General features: G+C 47.6%; 1 protein-coding gene across 1 annotated transcript in view; it reads right to left on the bottom strand.

Moving 5' to 3' along the window:
* Positions 1 to 4,045: 4,045 nt before the first annotated feature.
* Positions 4,046 to 24,642, bottom strand: part of LOC141222222 (microtubule-associated serine/threonine-protein kinase 3-like) — a 40,802-nt gene continuing 20,205 nt past the window's right edge. The window contains exon 8 of the mRNA XM_073666633.1: positions 4,046 to 4,137. Coding sequence (XP_073522734.1) covers positions 4,046 to 4,137 — 92 coding nt within the window. The remainder of the gene's footprint in view (positions 4,138 to 24,642) is intronic.

Raw genomic sequence — 24,642 nt, 5'->3', positions numbered from 1 at the left:
TTATGCCGGGATTTGCGTGCAAAAAAACTGGACTCTATTTTCTCTGGTGGTGGAAATATGGACAGGAGTGCTCCTGAAATTCATGAGGCATTTTTTACTTTGGAAAAAGCTTTGATTCAGCATCTAAAGGTTTGGTGGGATCATGCCACCTTGAAGAAATACGTCTTGAAAAAGATGATTCCTCGAGGCCTCCGTATTAAAAAGATTGCAACTACTCCGTTCAGTGATGAATTTACAAGTAAGTGGAACGATGTTCTTTCGGAATGTTCTTTTAAATTAATGAATCTTATCATTTTGGAGGAGGAAAATAAATTGGAGTCTTTAGAGAATGATATCAAGGTTTTGCAAGATGCAGCGGATAAGTTTATTTCTCAGAATGTATATGAATCACTATATGAGAATATGCATAAAAAAATTGATGAACTTGAAAAGACTATCATTGATTTAAAAAGTTCCAAGTACAAACGAGATTTAAAAGACTATGAAAGTAATTCTGTCTATGTATGGAAACATCGTACTCCTGGAAAAACTCGTTTTTTATCTACCGCTAGCACACCTAAAACTCCTAAACATTCCACAAAATCAGGCACCATAAAATCCATTCTGAGAAATCCACCTGAACAAGTGAGCAACCGTAATGTGAGTTTTTCTTCACCTGTCTCATCAGCAAGTACAGATGAATCAGATGTGCCGTTTTCTGGTCAGGATGGAAATGGCTCTTTTAGAGCATACAATACTAGATATGCCTCCACATCTGCTGTTTCAAAAAACTGCTACAAAGGCCGAAAAGGCGCTCACGGAGAAGGAGGAAAAGAGAAACACAGGAAATAAATAACATAGATATAGTTTCTGTTCACAATTTATCTGCTTGCATTTTTTCTGAACATGAACTTAAAGTTTTGGAGAAAGATTTAAATTTTGTACCTAATAAAAATGCTGATTTATTTCAAACATTGAAGGATGTAAACAAGAAATTTAGCAGTTAAAAGACATTTTTATGATAGAAACATCCTTCAGGTCTCTACAGATCATGATTGTGTCCCTCCTATATTGCCTGACTGTTATCCATTACATATGGGGTTACAGGAAACCATGTGCATCAAGGATTTACATCATTTGGAAAACAATGTTAAGATCAAAAAATGTATGAAATTAAGAAATGACTTGGAAATATTCAATTTTGCTACATCCAACGAAAGTTATTATCCCATTGCGGCGAGGATACCAGCTATGGATTCCTTTCAAGCCGCAATGGAAAGGGATCTAAATAATCTCTTGGATGATGGAAAATTGAGAGTATCAAATAATCTTTCCAAAAGGGAAAGGGAAGCAATAATTTCCCTAAGGGCTAATTCTACCATTGTCATTAGACCTTCAGACAAGGGGGGTTCGGTGGTGATTCTGGATTCAGGATTATATAAAAAATTGGTAGAGGATATATTATCTGATTCCACCACCTACCGCCCCTTAGTCTCTGATCCCACAAAGAATTTTACTATAAAATTAAACAGGCTACTGGAGGAAGGAGTAGCTCTTGGAGCCATTGATTCCAAAATGAAGGAATTTTTGTCTCCAGATCAGCCTGTTATTCCGATTTTTCATGCCCTCCCTAAGACGCATAAGTCAGTGTTTCCACCTCCCCTGAGGCCAATCGTGGCGGGTATACATTCCCTCCATGAGAGACTTTCAGGGTGGGTGGATTCCAGATTACGTGTCTTACTGGAGGGATCACCAGGTATGATAAAAGATACTCAGCATTTAATGCAGGCCATTAATCTTATGTCTTGGCAGGAGGACTGTAATTGGATAACATGTGATGTTGTCCAGTTGTATTCCTCAATACCTCACGATAAGGCATTGAGGGTTGTGCAATATTTTTTGAATCTAACTGACATTTTTACTGATGGTGTCAAGGAATTTTTGCTTTTGAGTTTGGAATTTCTTTTGAAGAGTAATTTTTTCATCTTCAATGATAAATTTTACTTACAGCTTTGCGGTTGTCCGATGGGCTCTAAGTTTTCCCCTTCACTGGCCAATGTTTATATGAAAAGATGGGAGGAAGAATATATTTTCAATGAATGTTGTCCATATAGGAACAATATTCGGTGGTGCGGGAGATTCATTGATGACATGATCCTCATATGGGGTCTGTCATCGGGGTCTCCCGCACCACCTGTTACTGAATTTCTAAATTATCTGGAGAATAACAACTACAATTTGAAATTCACTATGGAGATTCACAAGGAGTCCACTCCGTTTTTGGATGTCGTATTGACTGGTTGTGTGAGTACAGGGAAAATTGCCTCTAAACTTTACCGCAAGCCCCTTAGCGGCAATTCTCTCTTGAGAGCTGAAAGCAGCCACCCAAAACATGTTATAAAAAATTTACCAGTGGGTGAGTTCATTAGAGCTAGACGCAATTGCAGTGAACAAGAGTGTTTTGAGGAGGAAACTAAAACCATGTCAGCGAGACTGAGGTCTAGGGGATATAAAAAATGGATGATCGATAGGGCTATATCTATAGCTACATCTAAAGATAGAGAAGGTTTGTTGACACAATCAGTAAAACATAGTTCCAATAAGGCTAAATCTTCATTAACTTTCTCTACGCCATATAGTGATCATTTTTACAACATTAAACAAATCTTTCTCAAGAACTTACCCATATTATATCAGGATGACAAATTGTCTAATATATTGGAAGCAGGCTGTAGGGTGGTTTCAAGGAAAGGTCAGGATCTACGCAATATGTTGTCACCCAGCGTATTTTTGGATAATAAAGTACAAAGTCCCACCTGGCTGAAATATGTCGGCATGTATAAATGTGGTGAAAATAGATGCTGTATGTGCAAATATGTCGCTATGGGTTCAAGTTTCTCTGATTTACATACAGGTAGAAAATATGACATAGAGTCTTATATAAATTGTAACACCTCCCATGTTGTCTATATGGCAACTTGTGCCAGCTGTTCAGAATATTATATAGGCCGCACTACCAGAGCCCTTAAGGCAAGAATATCAGAACATATTACAGGAGCAAATCCTGCCTCAAAATCCATCAGGTTATCAGGTCTCTCCAAACATTTCAGAGAGGTACATGCGGGCAATATAAGCACATTAAATATTACAGGCATAGAGAGAGTACCACGTCCCCATCGTGGCGGTAATTGGGAAAAAATGCTCCATAACAAAGAAAAATTGTGGATATTGAAATTAAATGCACGGATACCGCAAGGTATGAATTATAGATCAGATTTAATGTTTTTTTATTGAATTATATATATATATACTTGCATTTATAATATTATATGCATATTCTGTTCTGTGCATCTATATGGCAAATTATTTACATAAAAGTTTTTTTTTTGTTTTTTTTTTCCCCTAACTCTGTCTGTATATTCTATGAGAATTTGTTGCACGCAAATCTTGTCTAAGTAGGAGTTAATATCCTAATGTGTATACTAATCTATCACACATGCTTAGGGGTGGTCACAGTTTTTATTATAAATGTGTTGTTTTTTAATTCATTTGTATACTGACGATTAAGGGGCTGTGTCCTCGAAACGCGTCCAGTTGTTCCCCTCCTAGGGACATGTGATTTTTAATTTTTGGAATAAAGGATTTATCGCTTGTGGCACCGGATTTTACTTTTTCTATATATCCTTACAAGTGTATGCTGGACACTAATCCGTGAGCCTGGGATTCCTGTGAGTATCAGGTGATATGAGCTAATTACCTTTTTTTCAGTCCACTAGCTAACAAGGACCTGCCCTGGAAATTAATAACAGGATACCAGGGACGTATATGAGATAATAACGTGAAAATGTTATAGGAGAATATATATCATATGAAAAAATTATATATCTATGATATATGATAGATAGTGTGACACCTATCATATAATATGACCCATACAGTGCAATTGTGCTAGTGAATATATAGTGAAAAATATGATGAGATGAAAAATATATTTATATAACAAAAAGGCATGGGGCACATAAATGCATGACATTATACATATATTACTAGAAGATATTTAAATTCTTTAAAATATAAAAAGAGGTTCAAATGCACTGGTGATGATGACGCTCAAGAAGATGACCAACTCTGAAAAATAGCAAACGTCAGGCGAAAGAACTAAGAAGAGAAGGAAAGAAGAAAACGTAAGTATAAACGAATAAAAACAATTAAAATAAGATTAAAAGTAAAATGACCATAATACAATGCACTCCACTAGGAACCACCCAACAATATTAAAGAAATGAAACAAAACTATTTGTCTCATTGAGACCATGGAGGGTTAAGGTGTTCAACACAGTGATCCCCCTTGCCTCCTTCTGTGCCAGGATTTTTTTCCAGTTACCTCCTCTAGTGCCTGGGTAGACCCTATCAAAACCACTCAACTGGAGACCAGAAGGGTCACTGTTATGAAACTTCATAAAGTGACGCGGTAATGTCTTGAGCTCATCCACATTGTAAATTTCTTTTGCTGCCTTGATATCCAAGACGCGTTCTCTAGTTCTTCTTCGGAGTTCTCTTGATGTAAGGCCTACATATATTCTGTTGCAAGGGCATTTTGCACTGTAGATCACCCCAACTGTGGTACATGTGATAGTATGAGTAATCTTATATTGCTTCGTACCATTTGAATTTGTAAAGATTTTCGTAGACTCTATATTGAGGCACGCCACGCAAGAGCCACATGGGTGGCAGCCCCAGCTTGGGCCCTTGGATCCAAATAAACCCTTAGCTGCTGGCCCCCCAAGGTGGCTGTTTACCAGAAGATATTTTAATTTTTTTGAGCGTCTATATGTAATAGCAGGATTGTTTGAGAGATGAGAAGAGAGAAATAGACTTCATCACAAGAACTGCCGGTTTTCAGTCATACATGCGAGTGGCTGCTGTAAGCACACCCTAGCAATTTGACCTCTCGCGATGCAGTGCATCACTGTAGAGTCAGCTATCAGTCAAAGTGCCAGGGCGTGTGTGGCGCCCCTGAGGGTTCGGTCGCCAAAGGGGTACTGCATCTCTTTAATGAGGTGTGGTATCTCTCCTTCGAGGTAAAGATGGTGCAGCTGTCAGGACCCCACCTCTGCATTCAACACTACATCTCTCCCACCTGTAGGAGGGCTTTAAGGCACCAGGGTGCTGCCCCAGCCGGGATAAGTGGAGATGGGGGAACCAAAGTAAGGGGGAACCTAGTAGTGGGTGAGGGTGGAGGATACACTTAGAGGTTACACGTACTAAATTCATATTTAATAGCCAGCCATCTTAAGTTCAAGGTCTTTGATTGTGATCTTCATCGCTGAACGTGGCTTTCTGTGTGAACCTGCAGTTGATGGGGACACGGCCCTCGAACTCTGGCCTTGAGTCGAGGAACGGGCAAGAGTTAACGGCTGTCTCTACCCGGTCAAGGTCCTTACTTAAGAAGGTCTGGAGGGGAGCGGAGGAGTATAGCTCCGCAGGCAAAAGGATCCCAGGGGGATGAAGACAGAGCGGTATACGCCACCTGTCCTCACTATTCTGGCCTAGTCTGAGGGATTCCTGCTGCAAAAGGGGTACCGGTCCCCGATATCTGACTCTGTCATTACAAGTCTTAGTCAGAGAAGCCCGGAGGCTCAGTGGATCCCACCGGGTAACGGAGCGGAGTCGCCACCCGTACCCTTGTTCTGTGCATAGTCCAGAGGGAGACCCGGCCTTAGTACACGCACCACAAACGGACAGGAGAGGACCTAGTGGGAAAGTCTAGGAACACTCTGGTGCGGGGTCCTGACCAAAGCACCTGAACTACCCGGAGGTTGTCGGACCCCCGGTCCTGGTGGCCGCAGCGTGCCGTGAGGAGCAGGGAGAAGCCTTGCAGCTGAGCATTCTACCGTGAGTAAAGCTTGGAAGACTACCCCTATGGCCTCCGGTTTCTTATTGCAACGCGGCACCGCACTACACCGCACAACATCTTCCACAACAGCTCCCATCCTCTTGTCCTCTCTGCCCTGAGGCCCTGCTCCGCCTGTGGAGAGTAGTACCATCTTCTGCTGCCGCTACATCCCGCTTCAGAGGACTGAATGCAGAGCTGGTGGAGAATCACCAGGCACCACAGGTGGTGTAGTCAATACAACCACTCGATTAACACCAACCCTGAAAGCCCATTAAATCTTTTAATGTGACGGCCCTGGGCACGGAACGGGTCCAGGCCACGGCTACATTCCCCAACATCTGACCCGGCTCCGAGTACCCCCCCATCTTCCCAGGGAGGGCTATGAGCGTCACACGTGCTTGCAGGAGCCACTCGCAGTGCTATGGGCTGCAATTGTAGATGCTTTGTACACACCTGTATGACTGAAGGCCAGTAAAGGTTCTTGGAATGATTTAAATTCCATTTTTTTCCCATGAGCTGCACGTTCAGTACAGCGGTTGGGCACTTTTCTATACTATTAACCTGCACTGCAGGTCAATAATGTGGCGCCCCTGCGGGCTCAGTCGCCACAGAGTTATTGCACCCCACTTAAGGGTGTGATATCTCCTCTTCCAGGTAAGGATGGAGTACCATACAGGACCCCAAACACACACTCAACACTACACCACTCCAGTTCTGAAGGGGGCCTATATGCACCATAGTGCCGCCCCGGGCCGGAATGGAGGAGTTGGGGGGAACCATGTAGTGAGTGAGGGTGGAGGAAGCATTTATTTTGAGCACTTAGCTGGATCATATATATATGGAGGCCATCTTGGTATCATTGTCTTTGGTTGTGGGTCGTTGGTCGGTAGACAGCACAACGCTGCAGCCAGCTGAGGGTCCACAGTCCTCGGTCTCAGGCCTCGAGACGAGGAGCAGGGCAGAGTTGCTGTAGGCTCTGTCTCGGTCAGGGTCCTGAGAGTAGGAGGCCCAGGAGGGGAGCAGAGGAGTCAAGATTCACAGGCGAAAGGATCCCAGGGGATATGGACAGAGCGGAGCCACCACCTGCATACCTTATTCTGGCCTAGCCAGAGGGACCCAGCCGCAAGAGGGGTAACCGGTCCCCAATCTGACTTTGTACTTCACGTCTCTGTCGGAAGAATCCGGAGGCTTATGTGGATCCCAGGGGGATATGGATGGAGCGGAGTCGCCACCTGTATGCCCTAATCTGAATTTACCCAGAGGGACCCAGCCTTACGCCTCAGCCTCACCACAAGTCACCAAAAAGGGCGCCCAGTCAGTCCGGGAACTACACGTTGCCCATAGAGAGATTGCAGCACCCGTACGGGACTCAGTGGGGAACACACGGCGGGAGAAGTTGAGCAAGAGAGGAACACACTAGAGCGGGGTCCTGGCAGGTGCTCCTGAACTACCTGGAAAGTGCTGAGCCCCACCCTGGCGGCCGCAGCTCGCCGTGTGACAGCAGAGAGAAGCTCTGAGCTGATAAAAAGTGAGTAAAGACTCGGATGACTTCAACCGCTATCTCTGCCTGTTCTTTTTACAGCGGCACAGCACCCGCCACCACTCTACATCACATCTACACTGCCCTGAGGCCTACTCTACCCGTGGAGAGTAGCACCAACTAAGCTGCCCGGAACACCGGCCTCAGAGGACTGTCACAGCGCCAGTAGTCATTACCAGGTACCACGGGTGGCGTCACGAACATTTACAAACCTACCCTACTTCCCCTTTTTGGTTTACATTTTTATCCCCCCTTTTATTTTTGGACTGACCACCCTGGGTCACGGAATGGGCCAGCCACTGTGACATCCCCCAAATCCATCAAGGCCCGGTTGGCGAGTACCCCGCTGCCCAGGGGGTGCGTCAATAGCGTTTGAGGATATGGACATACTAGGTTCTCTTCACATGCCACTGTCATTCTGTGGTTGGGCTTCACAGGCAATAGTGATTTTATATGTAGCAATGCAAAAGTACTTTTGAATATAGACAAGTGATCTAACGTTCAGTTTCAAGTTGCCTAAGGGGACTAACAAAGTAAAAGAAATGTTAAAAATCCACAGCCATTTTCTCACGTTAAGAGAAGTAGAAGTAGACGTTCTGAGAAAAGTAGATGACAATCTGGTCAGAACTGACTCGCATTATGTTTTTCAGGGTTTGTCTGCAGGAACTTCTCTCATGCTTTGATCAATGGAACATGTGTCAGGACCAAGAAGCTCTTGGAGAAAGACAAAACAGAGATCCAGTGACTTTCTAGTAAGTGTTTCTCAAGTACACTCGCATATGACACACACTTTCTTATCAATTTCACTCGGGGTTATTTAGTTTGGAAAAACGAAGGCTTAGGGGTGATCTTATTACTATGTACAAGTATATGAGGGGACAGTACAAAGACCTTTCTACTGATCTTTTTACTCTGAGGCCTGAGACGGGGACAAGGGGGCATCTTCTACATCTGGAGGAAAGAAGGTTTAATGATAATCACAGACGTGGATTCTTTACTGTAAGAGCAGTGAGACTATGGAACTCTCTGCCGCATGATGTTGTAATGAGGGATTCACTACTAACATTTAAGAAGGGCATGGATGCCTTTCTTAATAAGTATAATATTACAGATTATATACAGTGCTGTGCAAATTAATTGGGACAAAGCATTTTTTAAGTAAAATCGTAAGTTGGTTACCAGTCAGTGATTCAAACCAGTTTTAACTTTTTTGAACAGGTGTGAGTGTACAACCGTGAGTAACAAAATGTGGTTTGACTGGTTTTAGTCAGAAAATAACAGCTAGCTGCCCCCTCAGCTTCAGTTGAGAGCTTGTTTCTGTGAGGAGTGGTTTAGTGTACTTTTTCTCCATGCCACAATTCCAAGTGTGTGAAGAAATTCCTGGAAGAAAATAAAGTAAAAGTGCTGGACTGGCCTGGCAATTCACCAGACTTAAATCTTATAGAAAATTTGTGGAGCATTGTGAAGAGACGTCTTGGCAAAATGGACTGTACAACCAAAGAACGCATGATAAACAGTGCCATACAAGTGTGGTTCCATGATGAAGAATGGAAGAATTTATGCAAAAACTTGGTAGAATCAATGCCAAAACGCATTGAAAATCTCATATCTGCTAAAGGAGGACATATTTCTTACTATAATTTGTATGTAACAGTGCATTATAACATTTTATTATTAAATATTCAAAAATATGGGTTTTTTTGGCTTTGTCCCAATTAATTTGCACAGCACTGTATACTAGATTCCTTGATAGGGCGTTGATCCAGGGAACTAGTCTGATTGTCGTATGGAGTCAGGAAGGAATTTTTTTCCCCAATGTGGAGCTTAGTGTTTGCCACATGGTTTTTTTTTGCCTTCCTCTGGATCAGCATGTTAGGCTATGGCTTGAACTAGATGGACTTATTTTTTAAGGTTGAAGGATGACTGTTACTATGTATATGTGTAAACAGATGTTAAGAAAAATTATTTTTTGCCTCATTTCTTTTAGGTATTGAAAATTCAAGCACAGCACATACCATCGTGTGTTTCCTCTTCAAAGTACCAGCCAAACTGTAAGTTACTCACAAAACACACAGACTGACACAGCAGCCATTTTTAGTTTTTACAATTACTTGAAAACTTTATGCCAATTTCCCCTTCAACTAAGGGGGCATTTACTTTTTTCCCTGTATGATGTTACCCAATAATGTGCAGGAGGTGTCAGGCAGAGGATAAAGCGCACAATCGCAGAGGATATGAGAGCTGGCTTTCTCTGTATATAATACTCTTGTCTAACTAGTTAAAAAAAAAATCTGCCTTCTATTGATTGCTGTGCAGTGGTGTATGATTCTATATACTGCTCTGCATCCATCCCAGGCTTTGGGGAATAACTTTCAGGCACCTGGGCTAAATGCTGAGCGCTGTTTGTTACAAGTGCTGATGGCACATTACAGTTCTTGTCTCACAGCAGCAGGACAGTACTGAGATGAGAGCTGCAGTGTCCGATCAGCACGTGTCACATACAGCGCTCAGCATCTACCTCAGGTACCAGGGCTTTATTCCACACAGCCTGAGATAGATGCAGAGCAGTATATGGAATCACACACTTCTGCTCTCCTCCGCCTGCACAGTAATCACTGATAGTGACAGTTTTGTCACCTGGTTAAAGCCCCACTCCAGGGTTTGTTTTTTTTTATTTCAGCGCTGGAGTGGTGCAACTAAACTAGTGGTTCCTTAACCCTATTATTATACTTACTAGCCACTGTCTTCAGCTCTTCCCAGCGTTGCTTCAGTCCCACAGCCATGTTTTGACTGCAACTTTGGACTGACCTGAAGTAATGGTCAGAAGCTCTCAGTGTAAGTGTGGGGGCCTGTTGCTGGCCTTGTTCTGGATCTCATGGGCTTAAATTGAGTTCTGACTTCCTGATAGGCCAGCAAACACTGGAGCAAGCTGGCAGGTCACAAACTGCTGGAGAACGTCAGGAGCCTCACGGAATACAGATGAAGATGCCGGTTGGTAAGGATGAGACTAGGGGCAGGGAACTTAGATTAGTGGCTCTACTCCAGTGCCGTAATACAAAAAAACTGCAGTATTGCTTTAAACATGAGTCTTATATTACTCAGAAAAGGTGAGGTCTTGCCTTAATCTGTTGGTTTTTCTTTTTTTTTTCCTTCATGCCTCCAGTTTGGTTGGTCAACCTCATACAGGGGAAATGGGTGACACTTCCAGAGACAAATCTTTACTAACATCCCTAGGCTAAAGTTCAAATTAACCTATTAAATGTAGCAAGTAACATACCCCAAACTATCTGGTATGCTGGAGCTTAGGCTTAGGGAGAGGATACTTTGCTTCTACAGTTTATGGTTCTGACAGCTTTTGAAAAATATATATTTATTTATTGTTATGCATTTGACACTTTATTGATATAATGACTGATGTTTCTATTGTAATGGAAGTGTTATATTGTTAATATTTTCTACTGTATTCTGTGTTTGTTGCACTATTGATATGAAAACCTTGTGAAAATTGGCAAGAGACTTGATTACATATTAAAGTTGGTCTGTTCAATACTATGGGTAAAGTATTTTTTTTAACTGAAGGTAAATTTTAGATTAATGGATGTTTTTTAGGTTAGTTTCACTCGGCAGCTATTTTTTTCAATAATAATGTTTCAGGTATATGGTGACCTCCGACCCGTCACGTGGGGGGGCCACGCGGGGCCCTGGCTATCCTTAATACACCCCTGATACCCAGGTCAGACTACATGCTGTTCTTCTGCACTGGAATTATTTTAGAAGGATGGGTGCGGTAATCATCACCATACTCCCACATGTCATTTACTTTATATAGAAGAATTACTAATCACGATAAAGGATTCTTCATAGAATGTGTGGTATCTGTGTTGTCAGTTACCCGATTTGTTCTACTAGTGATGGTATTGAAAAACTGCCTTAACCTCCCTTTGGCCTGGCAAGTTCACCATTGGCTGGGCCTTCTTGCTCTGCTCCTGCCGGGGATGCTTCGTCCGGGGATTCTTCTTGAGCTGACTCTTCTGCAGCACTAGGCTCTTCTGCAGCACTTACAGGTTCATCTGGCTGTGGAGGGTCTTCTGGCTGTCGAAAGAAGTGGAGTACTGGGATTATGACTGCTCCTCCTATTTGAGGCCAATCTGCCGGGAAATCTCCTAAATCAGTATGTATTACTGCTTCTTCAGGTTCCTCCGGGGTGATGAGAGGCACTTCTTCTTGGGGCTTTAGCAGTTCTGGACACAACTTCAGGTGGTCTCTAGATACCGTTGCAGTTGTTCTTCCTTCATCTTTGCTAATCAAACACGTCTTCCTGTTATCAAACCTATAAATTCAACACAGGGTAGGGTTCTGTCTCCCACTGGTCATCAAGTTTGTGGTTTCTCCTTTTCCTTTTCAATACCACTTATCCTGGTGTGAAGGGTTCTGCTGGCGCACTCTTATTATAGTGGTCTTCCTGCTTGTCCTTCACCCTAGCGAGACTGTCTTCGACACAGGCTTGTACTCTTCTGTACTGCTCCTGTCTGGACGTGTCCCAGTCCTCAGTGGACATATCTGCTTCTGGTTCTGCAACACCAAGCTCCAGGTCCATGGGCAACTTTCCTGGTCTTGCTCGCATGAGATATGCTGGAGTGCAATTGGTGGAACTCATAGGTATGTGATTGTACAGATCTACCAGGTCAGGTAGTAGGTCTGGCCACTGATTTCTCTCCTCAAGTGGTAAGGTCTTCAGCAGGTCGATGACAATGTTGTTCATCTTTTCACAGAGACCATTGGTTTGGGGGTGGTACGGTATAGTTCTTATCTTCCTACACACATACAAATGGCAGAACTCTTTGAACAACTCGGCCTCGAAGGCTGGGCCTTGGTCTGTCAGCACCTGCTCAGGGTATCCATGGGGTCTGCAGAAATATGCTTGGAACGTTTTTGCTGCTGTTTCTGCCGTCAGGTCTTTGACAGGGGCGACCACCAGGAACCTGGAGTAGTGATCTACCATGGTCAGGGCATAGGAGTACCCTGACCTGCTGGGTGACAGCTTGACATGGTCCAGCGCCACGATCTCCAGGGGTCAAGCCATCTTGATGGGTTGCAGGGGCGCCTTCTGGCTGCTGTAGTCTTTTCTTCTGAGGCTACAGGATCCACAGTCTCTGCACCACTTCTCAATGGAGCTGCGCATTCCCACCCAGTAGAATCGACACTTTAGCAGGGTTTCTAGCTTTTTCCAGCCAAAGTGCCCCGCCTGATTGTGGTAGGCCTCCAACACCATCTGGATGTCCATCTTGGGGACCACTATCTGCCATACCATCTCGTGGGTCTTGGGATTGATGTACCTCCGGCACAGCTTCTCTCGATAGATGAACAGCCGGCTTCTCTCATTCCACAGCTGTTTTGCTTGGAAAGATGCATCTTTCTCCAGGGAGGAACCTTCTTGGGTTATCAGCTCCTTGATACGGCTGACAACCAGGTCGCTGTCCTTGGTCTCCTTCCAGCTGTGGTGAGGCAAAGGGTTTAACGTCTTACCACGCTGCCTCCTGGAGGCTCATTACTCGTGGATCATCCCATTCCGGTGAAAGGCAGGTAGCTCAATCTCCTCCAGGTCATCCACTTCTTCTTCTGTGTCTGACTGGTGAGGCATCCTGGACAGGGCATCGGCGTTGGCGTTCTTGCGGCCCGCCCGGTATTTAATTGTGAATTGGTAATTGGACAGCCGAGCCATCCATCGCTGTTCCATGGCTCCTTGCTTGGTTGTTTCAAGATGAGTCAGGGGGTTATTGTCAGTGTAGGCAGTGAACTTGCTGGAGGCTAAGTAGTGCTTGAACCTTTCAGTGATGGCCCAGACCAAGGCCAGGAACTCTAACTTGAAGCTGCTATAGTTCTCTGGGTTCCTCTCAGTCGGGCGGAGCTTCCTGCTTGCATAGGCTGTCACTTTCTCTAGGCCATTCTGCTTCTGACTTAGGACAGCTCCTAATCCTTCATTGCTGGCATCAGTATACAGCAAGAACGGTTGGCTGTAGTCAGGGTAGGCTAGGATCTCGTCGCCTGTCAGTATCTCCTTCATCTCTTGAAATGATTCGGCTTGCTCCTCACCCCAGTGGAATGGGGGATTTCTGCCTTTGGGGGGACTGTCCTACCAGGAGGTCTTGCAGAGGCGCTGCTTTCTTGGTGTAATCTTTTACAAACCTCCGGTAGTATCCTACTAGTCCCAGGAACTGACGTACCTCCTTGAGGTTCTTCGGCTCCGGCCATTTCTGGATGGCAGTGACCTTCTCCGGGTCTGGTGCCACTCCCTCTGGACTGACAATGTGCCCCAGGTACTGTACCTTTCTCTTGAGCAGGTGGCACTTTGAGGGCTTCAGCTTCATCCCATACTGGGACTGTGACTCAAATACCTCCGCCAGGTGCTTCAAGTGGTCCTCATACGTCTTGGAGTACACAATCACGTCGTCCAGGTATAGTAACACAGTCTCGAAGTTGTGGTGTCTCAGGCAGCACTCCATCAATCTCTGAAACGTTCCAGGTGCATTGCAGAGTCCAAACGGCATACTGTTGAACTCGCAGAGTTCCATCGGGGTGGTGAAGGCCGTCTTCTCCCTATCCTCCTCAGCCACAGCTACTTGCCAGTACCCACTAGTGAGGTCAAGGGTGGAAAAGTAATTTGATTTGCAGACTTTAAGGCAGCCAGGGATTCCTCTATTCGTGATAAAGGGTATGCATCTTTATGTGTAATGCGATTTACTTTTCTGTAATCTACACACATCCTCATGCTTCCATCCTTCTTCCTGACTAACACTAGGGGAGCTGCCCAGGGACTACAACTATCCCTTACTACCCTGCCTTTTTCATGTCGTGCAACATCTCCTTGGCTTTCTGGTAGTGTGCTGGTGGTATAGGCCTGTACCGTTCTTTGATGGGGGGATGGTTGCCTGTGGGGATGTGATGTTGTACCCCCTAAATCCTCCCAAAGTCAAGTGGGTGCTTGCTGAATACCTGCGCGTATTCCTGAACCACCCGGTGTACCCCCTGTTTCTGGTGAGCTGGAGTGGTGTCTGTCCCAACATGGATCTGTTGACACCAGTCCTCCACCTGGGTTGCCGGGTCATTATCCTCCACTTGGTCTGGGGAGGTTAAGGACTCCACCGTGTGGATGGAGTTGTTATTTACAGCATGTAACTTGGCAACAGTGGTATATCGTGGTAATCTGACCTCGTCTTCCCCATAGTTGAGAAGACGGACGGGCACCCTCCCATTGCGTACATCCACTACCCCTCTGGCAGTTAAGAGTGTAGGTCTGTGCTCTGAGCTAAGGGGTTCTACTACCGCCTGGTAACTCTGTCCTTTAAGACCTATTGCTGCTCTACACCATATAAGCATTTCACTCATTGGGGGAATCACAATGGGCATCGGGTCTGCTACCCGCACATTACCAATCTCACCACCGGATAACTTTACTTGCTGCTGGTACATCAGGGCTCGAATCTCCTTCTGGAGGGCTCTCCTCTGCCCCGGTCTGGCGACGTCAGCGAGCTGTTGGAGTAAAAACACCACTTCCTCCAAACAGTTATCAACAATATTAGTACCTGGTACCATATACAGTCCATTCTCATCAGAGAGAGTCTCTACTACAATGAACCCCTGGTCCTTCAGCTCCACTCTCCCCACCTTTACCGCCACATCCTTAACCCCGACTAGGTTAAGAGGGAGGTTGTTAGAGGCATAAACGGAGAAATCTGTATCTGGGGGTTGGAGATTGTCCATGGACCAGAATCTCTTGTAAAGGGCATCAGGCATTATGGTTACCTGAGATCCAGTGTCCAGCAGGGCAGGTATCTCAATGTCGTCCAGGATTATGGACAGGAAAGGTCTTCCTCCCACGAACCTGCTGTGCCAGTCTGAGGGGCCTGCTGAGTCTATTCCCGGGTGTTGACCCTCGGACCGAGGGTTTGCTCTTTTAAAGGGCAATTGCGCACTGTGTGGCCTGCCTTCTGGCAGCGGTGGCTGACAAACTCTCGTTGAGGGTGGCGCTGATTGTTGGTCCTTCCACGAGGTGGCGTTTTCCTCCTCCCGGGCGGCGTTGTCCTCCTCCGGGGCGACGGCGTCCTCCTCCTTCCTCTCATCCAGGGGACATCCTCAGGGCAGTCGGCTAGCAGGATCCTTCCCTCCGTCTCTGGCTCCGTCCGTAGCTGCAGGGCACTCATCAGAGTGACCAGGTTTTTAGTCAGCTGGCGCACTTCTGAGCCCAGACTGTCCAGCTCACAAGGGGGCGCTGCCTGCACTTTAGCTTCATTAGCCAGTGGGGAAAAGGTGGGTGCTGCGGGCGTTGGAGTGGCCCTACCCTGGTAATGTTGTATAGCAGTATCTGCTGTTTCCAGGGGTTGCAGTTCCTTTATAGCCATGTCCTTAAAGGTAGCATCTGGATGATCCAAGGACCACCAACGCACAGTCCTGCTCTCCTCTTGGGACCTCAGCCCCCGGACAAATTGTTCTTTTAGCATTTTACTTTCATCAGTTATGCTGGTTGGACTGACCTGTTTCAGAGCCCGCAGGGCCCCTTGCAAACGGCAGGCATAGTCCCGAACACTGTCCACCGGTTTCTGTGAGCAGTGGTAGAACCTCATCTGGAGGTCTGCCTCAAAGAAGTTTGTAACTTTTTGAAGATTACGGACACTGACTCCTGGTCTGCGGCTGACCAAGTCTCTACTTCTCTCTCCGCAGCACCAGTCAATTGTCCCACAACAAGTGCAGCTCTTTGTTTGCCCATCATAGAATACATGTCCAGTATGCTGCATATTTTTCGCTTGAATCCAGACAGGGTGTCTGGCTTGCCGCTGTACTGGGGGAGCCACTTTGCTCCAGGCATGTACTGTAAAGTCAATGGTACGATAGGCGCTACAGGCCCTGTTGATGGGGCGGTTGCTCCATCCCGCGCGGCATCATCCCCGGTGGGATCATCGGGGTTCTCGACCCGAACCCCGGTATCGGGCTGCTCCTGCGACATCCTGGCATCCCCCTAGCGAACCGTGGCCTACCTTCTTTTTCCGTAGGCCGCAGCTCTGCAGGTGACGGTCGTCGGATAGGACCTTGCGTCGCTTCTCGTCTTACGTCAGAGCGTGCGTTGGGGCTTCCTGCCAGGACCTGACGCTGCGTCAGTGCGTGGGGCGTGTCAGAGACTTCGCGCGGTTACACAGGTACGCCTCCTAGTTTTCGCGTGGTTACGCCCTTCTTCTCGCACAGTGACGTAACAATGGCATCAATCTTCGCCACAGTACAATATACAGTTCGTGAATAAAGGCGCACAGTACCCGGTGGCAACGGGCACAACTCCTTCCGTAGCCGCGGGCACGCTATCCTGTTCGTGACGCCAGGAAAGAGATGACGAGCCCAGGGGATAGGGATGTACTTGGCGCCTGGGCCTTGATGCCTGGCCTTGGGGGATGTCGCGGTAGTCGGCTCCCGGGCCCGTACCCTGGGCCTCTCTTTAAAAAGGTGGATAATTATGTGAAAGTTCGTGACGCCACCTGTGGTGTCTGGTGAGGATCACCAGCGCTGCGGCAGTTCGCTGAGGCCGGTGTTAAGGCAGCTTGGGTGGTATAGCTCCCCACAGGTGGAGCTGGGCCTCAGGGCAGTGTAAATGTAGGGATGCAGGACAGAGGGGACCCAGCCGGGTCTGAAGAAGGATTGGCAACCACACACAGTTCACTTCAGTACCTTTTACTGGTGGAAATTCAGTCACATTCCGGAGCACTATAGGGTGAAGGGTGCATATCAGGATTCTCCCCAGTGAGCAGGTATAGGGCCTCCTGTTTCTTGCCTTTGTGTAGTAAGTTTCTGACCTGCCTGGAGCTAGGCCTAACTTTGTCACTGTCCTGCACCTGCTGATCTTCTGATAGGGCCTTCTCTTGGAGTTCACACTCCCTGCTTGCGGGGCCTCCGTGACTCCTGGCTCTGGTACGTATCAGCTCTTGGGTGATCCTGGGACCTGAAGTCTTCCAGGGAATCCGGTTGTCTCTACAGGGGAATATATGGCCCTGTAGACGCGGACCCGGTGTCCGGTATATGTTTCTGGGGTGAGCTTGTACAGCTCCTCTGCCCCCAATGCTACTCACTCCACTAGCCTTCAGCCTACTCGGGGCCCTCACTAGGCTATACACACTAGCAGCTGGCAGGCTGCGCTTCACCTCTCTTATGGCGTTGGTACACCTTAAGCTCACTAACCTGAGCTACTTGAGTCTAGCTTGGCCTACCTCTGCAGACTGACTCCTGCAGGAACTGGCTGCAGACCTGTTTCTGTGTCTGAGCCTACACTAAAACACAACTAGACTGTTCTGCTCTGTGGCTGCAGCAGACTCACAGGCTGTACTTGCAGGAGCTTCCTGCTCTGTTCTGCCTGCCTAACTCCACCCTCCGTATATATATGTCCCTATCCGGGCTCCGTCTGGTGGTCTGAGGTAGGGTGGAGGTGTGTGTATGCTCTGAGGGCCTCTTGTGGAGAAATCCGTCCAAGCACCCCTCTAGGATCTGTGGCACTATTGCGCAGCAGGGCGCCACACATCCTCTATATATTACAGCGCACAGAACAGATCCTCTATATACTACACCACACAGGAGAGCCGACAGATACTCTATACACTACACCACACGGGACACATCCTCTATATACTACACCACACAGGACACATCCTCTATATACTACACCACACGGGACACATCCTCTATATACTACACCACAAGTGACACATCCTCTATATACTACACCACACAGGAGAGCCGACAGATCCTCTATACACTACACCACACGGCACAGATCCTCTATATACTACACCACATGGGACAGATCCTCTATATACTACACCACACAGGACAGATCCTCTATATACTACACCACACAGGAGAGCCGACAGATTCTCTATACACTACACCACACGGGACAGATCCTCTATATACTACACCACACAGGAGAGCCGACAGATCCTCTATACACTACACCATACGGGACAGATCCTCTGTATACTACACATCATGTGACACATCCTCTATATACTACGCCACAAGGGACACATCCTCTATATACTACAGCGCACAGGACAGATCCTCTATATACTACACCACACAGGAGAGCTGACAGATCCTCTATATACTACACCACAAGGGACACATCCTCTATATACTACACATCATGTGACACATCCTCTATATACTACACCACATGGGACACATCCTCTATATACTACACCACACGGGACACATCCTCTATATACTACACCACACGGGACAGATCCTCTATATACTACACCACACGGGACACATCCTCTATATACTACAGCGCACAGGACAGATCCTCTATATACTACACCCCACAGGAGAGCCGACAGATCCTCTGTACACTACACCACACGGGACACATCCTCTATATACTACAGCGCACAGGACAGATCCTCTATATACTACACCACACAGGAGAGCTGACAGATCCTCTATATACTACACCACAAGGGACACATCCTCTATATACTACGCATCATGTGACACATCCTCTATATACTACACCACACGGGACACATCCTCTATATACTACACCACACGGGACACATCCTCTATATACTACACCACACGGGACAGATCCTCTATATACACTGTAACATACCTGGTGGCGGGCTTGCATGGTGCACCATCTCTCACTATGCAAGATTGCAAACTTGATCTTCAGTCCAGTCTGCTAGTCTGGCTTCTATTCATGCTGTCTGTTTGTCTCTGTTCTGACTGCTTAGGGCAGCAGCCCGGTTACTTCCTGTTTTTTGTAGCTGTTGTGGGCACACCCCTAATGCGTCCTCAGCCTATTTCTGTCTGTCACTGGATATTTAAACCAGCTCCACCTTGAAGCTGGTGCCTGAGCAACTCTTATCCTCCGAGGGCTTCTTGCCTGATGTGCCCGGTCCTGTTCTGTTTTTCCTGCCTGTCCGCCTTCCTGGAGGCTGTATTCCCAGGCCTGTCTGAACACGCTCCTAGCCTGTTCGTCCCGCCTTCTGGGGGCCGCATACCCAGACCTGTTATCTGTGTCTTCTAGCCTGTTTGTCCGCCATTCTGGGGGCCGCATACCCAGACTCGCTCCTGTATCTCGCTGCAGTGTCAGTTCCTGTCTGAACACTCAGTTCCTGTCTGAACACTCTCCAAGCCTGTTACCTGTTTTTCTCTATGTCCGTACCTTCCCTTTTTCTGCAGAGTCTGAACCTGCACCTAACTCCTACTCGTTGTCGCTGTACTTCCGTTTGTGAGTTAAGAGTCCACTCGCTACTTCATTGCAAGTATATTGTGTATATCTGGTTCTGCCTTTCCCTTCCAGTCTGTTCTGTGTGAACAGAGCCCTGTCCCCTCTTCTCTGCCTTGCTCACCGCTCCGGCGGTTCCTGCCTGCTCTGCCTTGCTCACCGCTCCAGTGGTTCCTGCCTGCTCTGCCTTGCTCACCGCTCCGGCGGGTCCTGCCTGCTCTGCCTTGCTCACCACTCGAGCGGTTCCTGCCTGCTCTGCCTTGCTCACCGCTCCGGCGGGTCCTGCCTGCTTTGCCTTGCTCACCACTCCGGCGGCTCCTGTCTGCTCTGCCTTGCTCACCACTCCGGCGGTTCCTGCCTGCTCTGCCTTGCTCACCGCTCCAGCGGTTCCTGCCTACTCTGCCTTGCTCACTGCTCCGGCGGTTCCTGCCTGCTCTGCCTTGCTCACCGCTCCGGCGGTTCCTGCCTGCTCTGCCTTGCTCACCGCTCCGGCGGTTTCTAACTGCTCTGCTTGCTCACAGCTCCAGCGGTACCTCTCTGCTCCGCCTTTCCCACCACTCCGGTGGTACCTCTCTGCTCTGCTTGTCTACCGCATCTGCGGTTCTGTTCCTGTATCCCATTCTGTACTGGACTCTATCCAGCCTGTGCTTCAACCTGCTAGTACCTCCCCGTCTGCACGCCAGCCGCACTGGTCAGTACCCTCCTGTCTGCATAACAGCCGTGCCTGCCAGTATCCTCCTGTCTGCACTCCAGCCGTGCATGCCAATACCCACCTGTCTGTGTGCAAGACTAACCCGCCTGTTCCTGTATTCCCCGGTGTGGGTCAACAGCCGTGTCCGGGATCTGGCCTGGAGTAGCACCTGGTCCCACTGCTCGGTTCCTCCCTGGTGCACGGCGTCGTTAGCCGTCGTGCGAACTTGGTCGGATCGGGTTGATACTTAGTTACGCCCCTCCAGACACTCTCCGGTTCATGGCACAGTGGAATCACTAAATCACGCACATGCCAGTCAGCCCAGGTGTGTGCATAACATACTACACAACACGGGACACATCCTCTATATACTACACCACACGGGACACATCCTCTATATACTACACCACACGGGACACATCCTCTATATACTACAGCGCACTGGACATTTCCTCTATATACTGGAGCTGTGTGATGGCTTATTTTTGCCTTGGCTAGATGATGCTTTTATTAGTACAATTTTGGGTGAAATACATATACACTGCACAGTACCACTTCTCCTGTCCTGAATAGTGGATGTAATTCTCAGTATCTGTATTATTCTGTATATATACACTGCACAGTACCACTTCTCCTGTCCTGTATAGTGGATGTAATTCTCAGTATCTATATTGTGGCACCCCAGGGGTCTGGTTTCCACAGTAATAGCAATATTACGTCTGTGAGCAGGTGGGAGGTCTCCTGGTCAGGAATCCTATGCATGCCACACCTCCTGCCCAGTCCTGGGAGGGGAAGAACTTCCCCTATATAAAACTAGGGCTGAGGCAGGGTTAGAGAAAGAAAGAGCAGAGAACACAGACAGAGACACAGTCTGGTCTGTAGTGGAGCAGCTTTAGGGAAAGAAAGATCAGGAGCTCTGTGGGAGCTGTGCTAAAAGAGATCAGGGGCTGGAAGCTGTAGAGCTCGCCCTGATTGAAGAGTTCTTACCGGACCCGGAGTCCGAGGCTGTGGGGATTAATCCTTACCCAGCAGCAGAAACCGCCTGGCAGGGGATTTCAGGTCCTCTGGCCAAGAAACCCGAAGGCACGGTCACACGCAAGGGACCAGCACCGCGACGTGGAGCGGAAGCTACCAGAAGGCCCCGAGTCACCGGCCATACGGGTGAGCACCACACGGTACACTTAGGGACGTGGGCTACTTTTATCAGCCTCTAGCAAGGTAGCCAGAAGAGTACGATTAGTTGGGGAGGCCTACAACTCCGCCTGGCCAGGGGAGATCCCATCAGCTCACGGACTGACCAGGCCCCGATCGCTAGCCAGTACTCCGGGAGGGTCTACCTTGTCACCAGTAAAGACCCAAAACTACACCGCACCGTCTCTGAGTGGTTCCTGCTACCCCCTTCATCCACGTCGGCTGCCCTGAGGCCATACCCCTCCCGTTGGGGGTTATACCATCCACGCTGCACAATCCTTCCACCGGCCTCAGCGGTCTGCCCTGCAGCGGCAGCTCCATAGCTGCGTTCAACGGGTGGCGTAGTCCTCCAACATCTACTGCTAATACTCAGCCACACAGTTTGACTCCCTGGGCACGGACCGGGTCACCGCCACGAGACTACTACCCCCAACAGGCCCGGCTCCAGGTAGTCCCCGCGTGCGCAACGCTACACCAAGTAGGCCCAGGGGCGCGTCAATATTATTCTGTATATTATACTGGGTGTAATTCTCAGTATCTGTATTATTCTGTATATTATACTGGGTGTCATTCTCAGTATCTGTATTATTCTGTATATATACACTGCACAGTACCACTTCTCTTGTCCTGTATAGTGGATGTAATTCTCAGTATCTGTATTATTCTGTATATATACACTGCACAGTACCACTTCTCTTGTCCTGTATAGTGGATGTAATTCTCAGTATCTGTATTATTCTGTATATAAACACTGCACAGTACCACTTCTCCTGTCCTGAATTGTGGATGTAATTCTCAGTATTTGCATTATTCTGTATATATACACTGCACAGTACCACTTCTCTTGTCCTGTATAGTGGATGTAATTCTCAGTATCTGTATTATTCTGTATATATACACTGCACAGTACCACTTCTCCTGTCCTGAATAGTGGATGTAATTCTCAGTATCTGTATTATTCTGTATATATACACTGCACAGTACCACTTCTCCTGTCCTGTATAGTGGATGTAATTCTCAGTATCTGTATTATTCTGTATATATACACTGCACAGTACCACTTCTCTTGTCCTGTATACTGGGTGTCATTCTCAGTATCTGTATTATTCTGTATATATACACTGCACAGTACCACTTCTCTTGTCCTGTATAGTGGATGTAATTCTCAGTATCTGTATTATTCTGTATATATACACTGCACAGTACCACTTCTCCTGTCCTGAATCGTGGATGTAATTCTCAGTATTTGTATTATTCTGTATATATACACTGCACAGTACCACTTCTCTTGTCCTGTATACTGGGTGTAATTCTCAGTATCTGTATTATTCTGTATTTTATACTGGGTGTAATTCTCAGTATCTGTATTATTCTATATATTATACTGGGTGTCATTCTCAGTATCTGTATTATTCTGTATATATACACTGCACAGTACCAGTTCTCTTGTCCTGTATACTGGGTGTAATTCTCAGTATCTGTATTATTCTGTATACTAGATGGTGGCCCGATTCGAACGCATCGGGTATTCTAGAATAGGTATGCGGCCGACGGGGCGCAATTAGCAGAGCGGCGTTTAAATTTGGCGCCCAAATCGCTGATTGGTCGCGTTCGGCAACCGCGACCAATCAGCAAAGCGGTGTTTAAATTTGGCGGCAATATCGGTGATTGGTCGCGGGCGGCGGCCGCGACCAATCTGCGAACCGTGTTAGTGAGGACTGGAGAGCGTGTTTAAATTTGGCACCAAAATCGCTGATTAGTCGCGACCAATCAGCAGAGCGGTGTTTAAATTTGGCGCCAATACTGCTGATTGGTCGCGGCCGCCGACCGCGACCAATCAGCAAAGCGATGCAGCGCGGGGTTTAAATTTGGCCCCAAAGTCGCTGATTAGTCGCGTCTGACGGCCGCGACCAATCAGCGATTTTGGCGCAAAATTTAAACAACGCTCTGTTGATTGGTCGTGGTCGTCATACGCGACTAATCAGCGACTTTGGGGCCAAATTTAAACCCCGCTCTGCATCGCTCTGCTGATTGGTCGCGGTCGCCGGCCTCGACCAATCAGCAGAGCGTTGTTTAAATTTGGCGCCAATCTCGCTGATTAGTCGCGGATGGCGGCCGCGACCAATCAGCAGAACGGTGTTTGAATTTGGCGCCAAAATCGCTGATTGGTCGCGGGCGGCGGCCGCGACCAATCAGCGAACCGTGTTAGTGAGGAATGGAGAGCGTGTTTTAATTTGGCACCAAAATCGCTGATTAGTCGCGACCGCGACCAATCAGCAAAGAGGTGTTTAAATTTGGCGACAATACTGCTGATTGGTCGCGGCATTTGTGTTAAAATCGCTGATTGGTCGCTGGCGCTGCCCGCGACCAATCACCAATTTGGGCGCCAAATTTAAATATCGGACGCGACCAATCACCAATCTTGGCTCCAGATTTAAACACCGCTGTGCTGATTGGTCGCGGCCGATATTTAAATTTGGCGCCCAAATCAGTGATTGGTCGCGGGCAGCGCCAGCGACCAATCAGCGATTTTTAACACAAATGTCCGGATCTTTGTAACACCATGCGCATACTGTGGGGAGATCAGCGGTTAGGGTGTGAAGGGAGGACCGGGGAGCGGCGCTGCGGGTCGGGATACTTCTGCTGCGAGCAGTCGCTCATGTCCCGGGTTCTCACAGCGGAAGTAGCCGCACAGGCAGCGGCGCTCCCCGGTCCTCACTAATACGATTCCGCTCCCCGCTCCTCACCAATATGATTCGCTGATTGGTTGCGCTCTCCGCACGCAACCAATCAGTGATCTTGGCGCTAAAGTTAAACACCGCTCTGCTGATTGGTCGCGGCCGCTGCCCGCGACCAATCACCGATTTGGGCGCCAAATTTAAATATCGGCCGCGACCAATCAGTACAGCGGTGTTTAAATGTGGAGCCAAGTTCGGTGATTGGTCGCGGCCGATATTTAAATTTGGCGCCCAAATCGGTGATTGGTCGCGGGCACCGCCGGCGACCAATCAGCGATTTTTAACACAAATGTCCGGATCTTTGTAACACCATGCGGATACTGTGGGGACATCAGCGGC

Source organism: Phyllobates terribilis, unplaced genomic scaffold (assembly GCF_046119375.1).
Source record: "Phyllobates terribilis strain yellow unplaced genomic scaffold, ASM4611937v1 Scaffold_343__1_contigs__length_2019054, whole genome shotgun sequence".
Lineage (NCBI taxonomy): Eukaryota > Metazoa > Chordata > Amphibia > Anura > Dendrobatidae > Phyllobates > Phyllobates terribilis.
The sequence above is the reverse complement of the archived record's forward strand: the minus strand, read 5'-3'. Positions and strand labels throughout refer to the sequence as shown.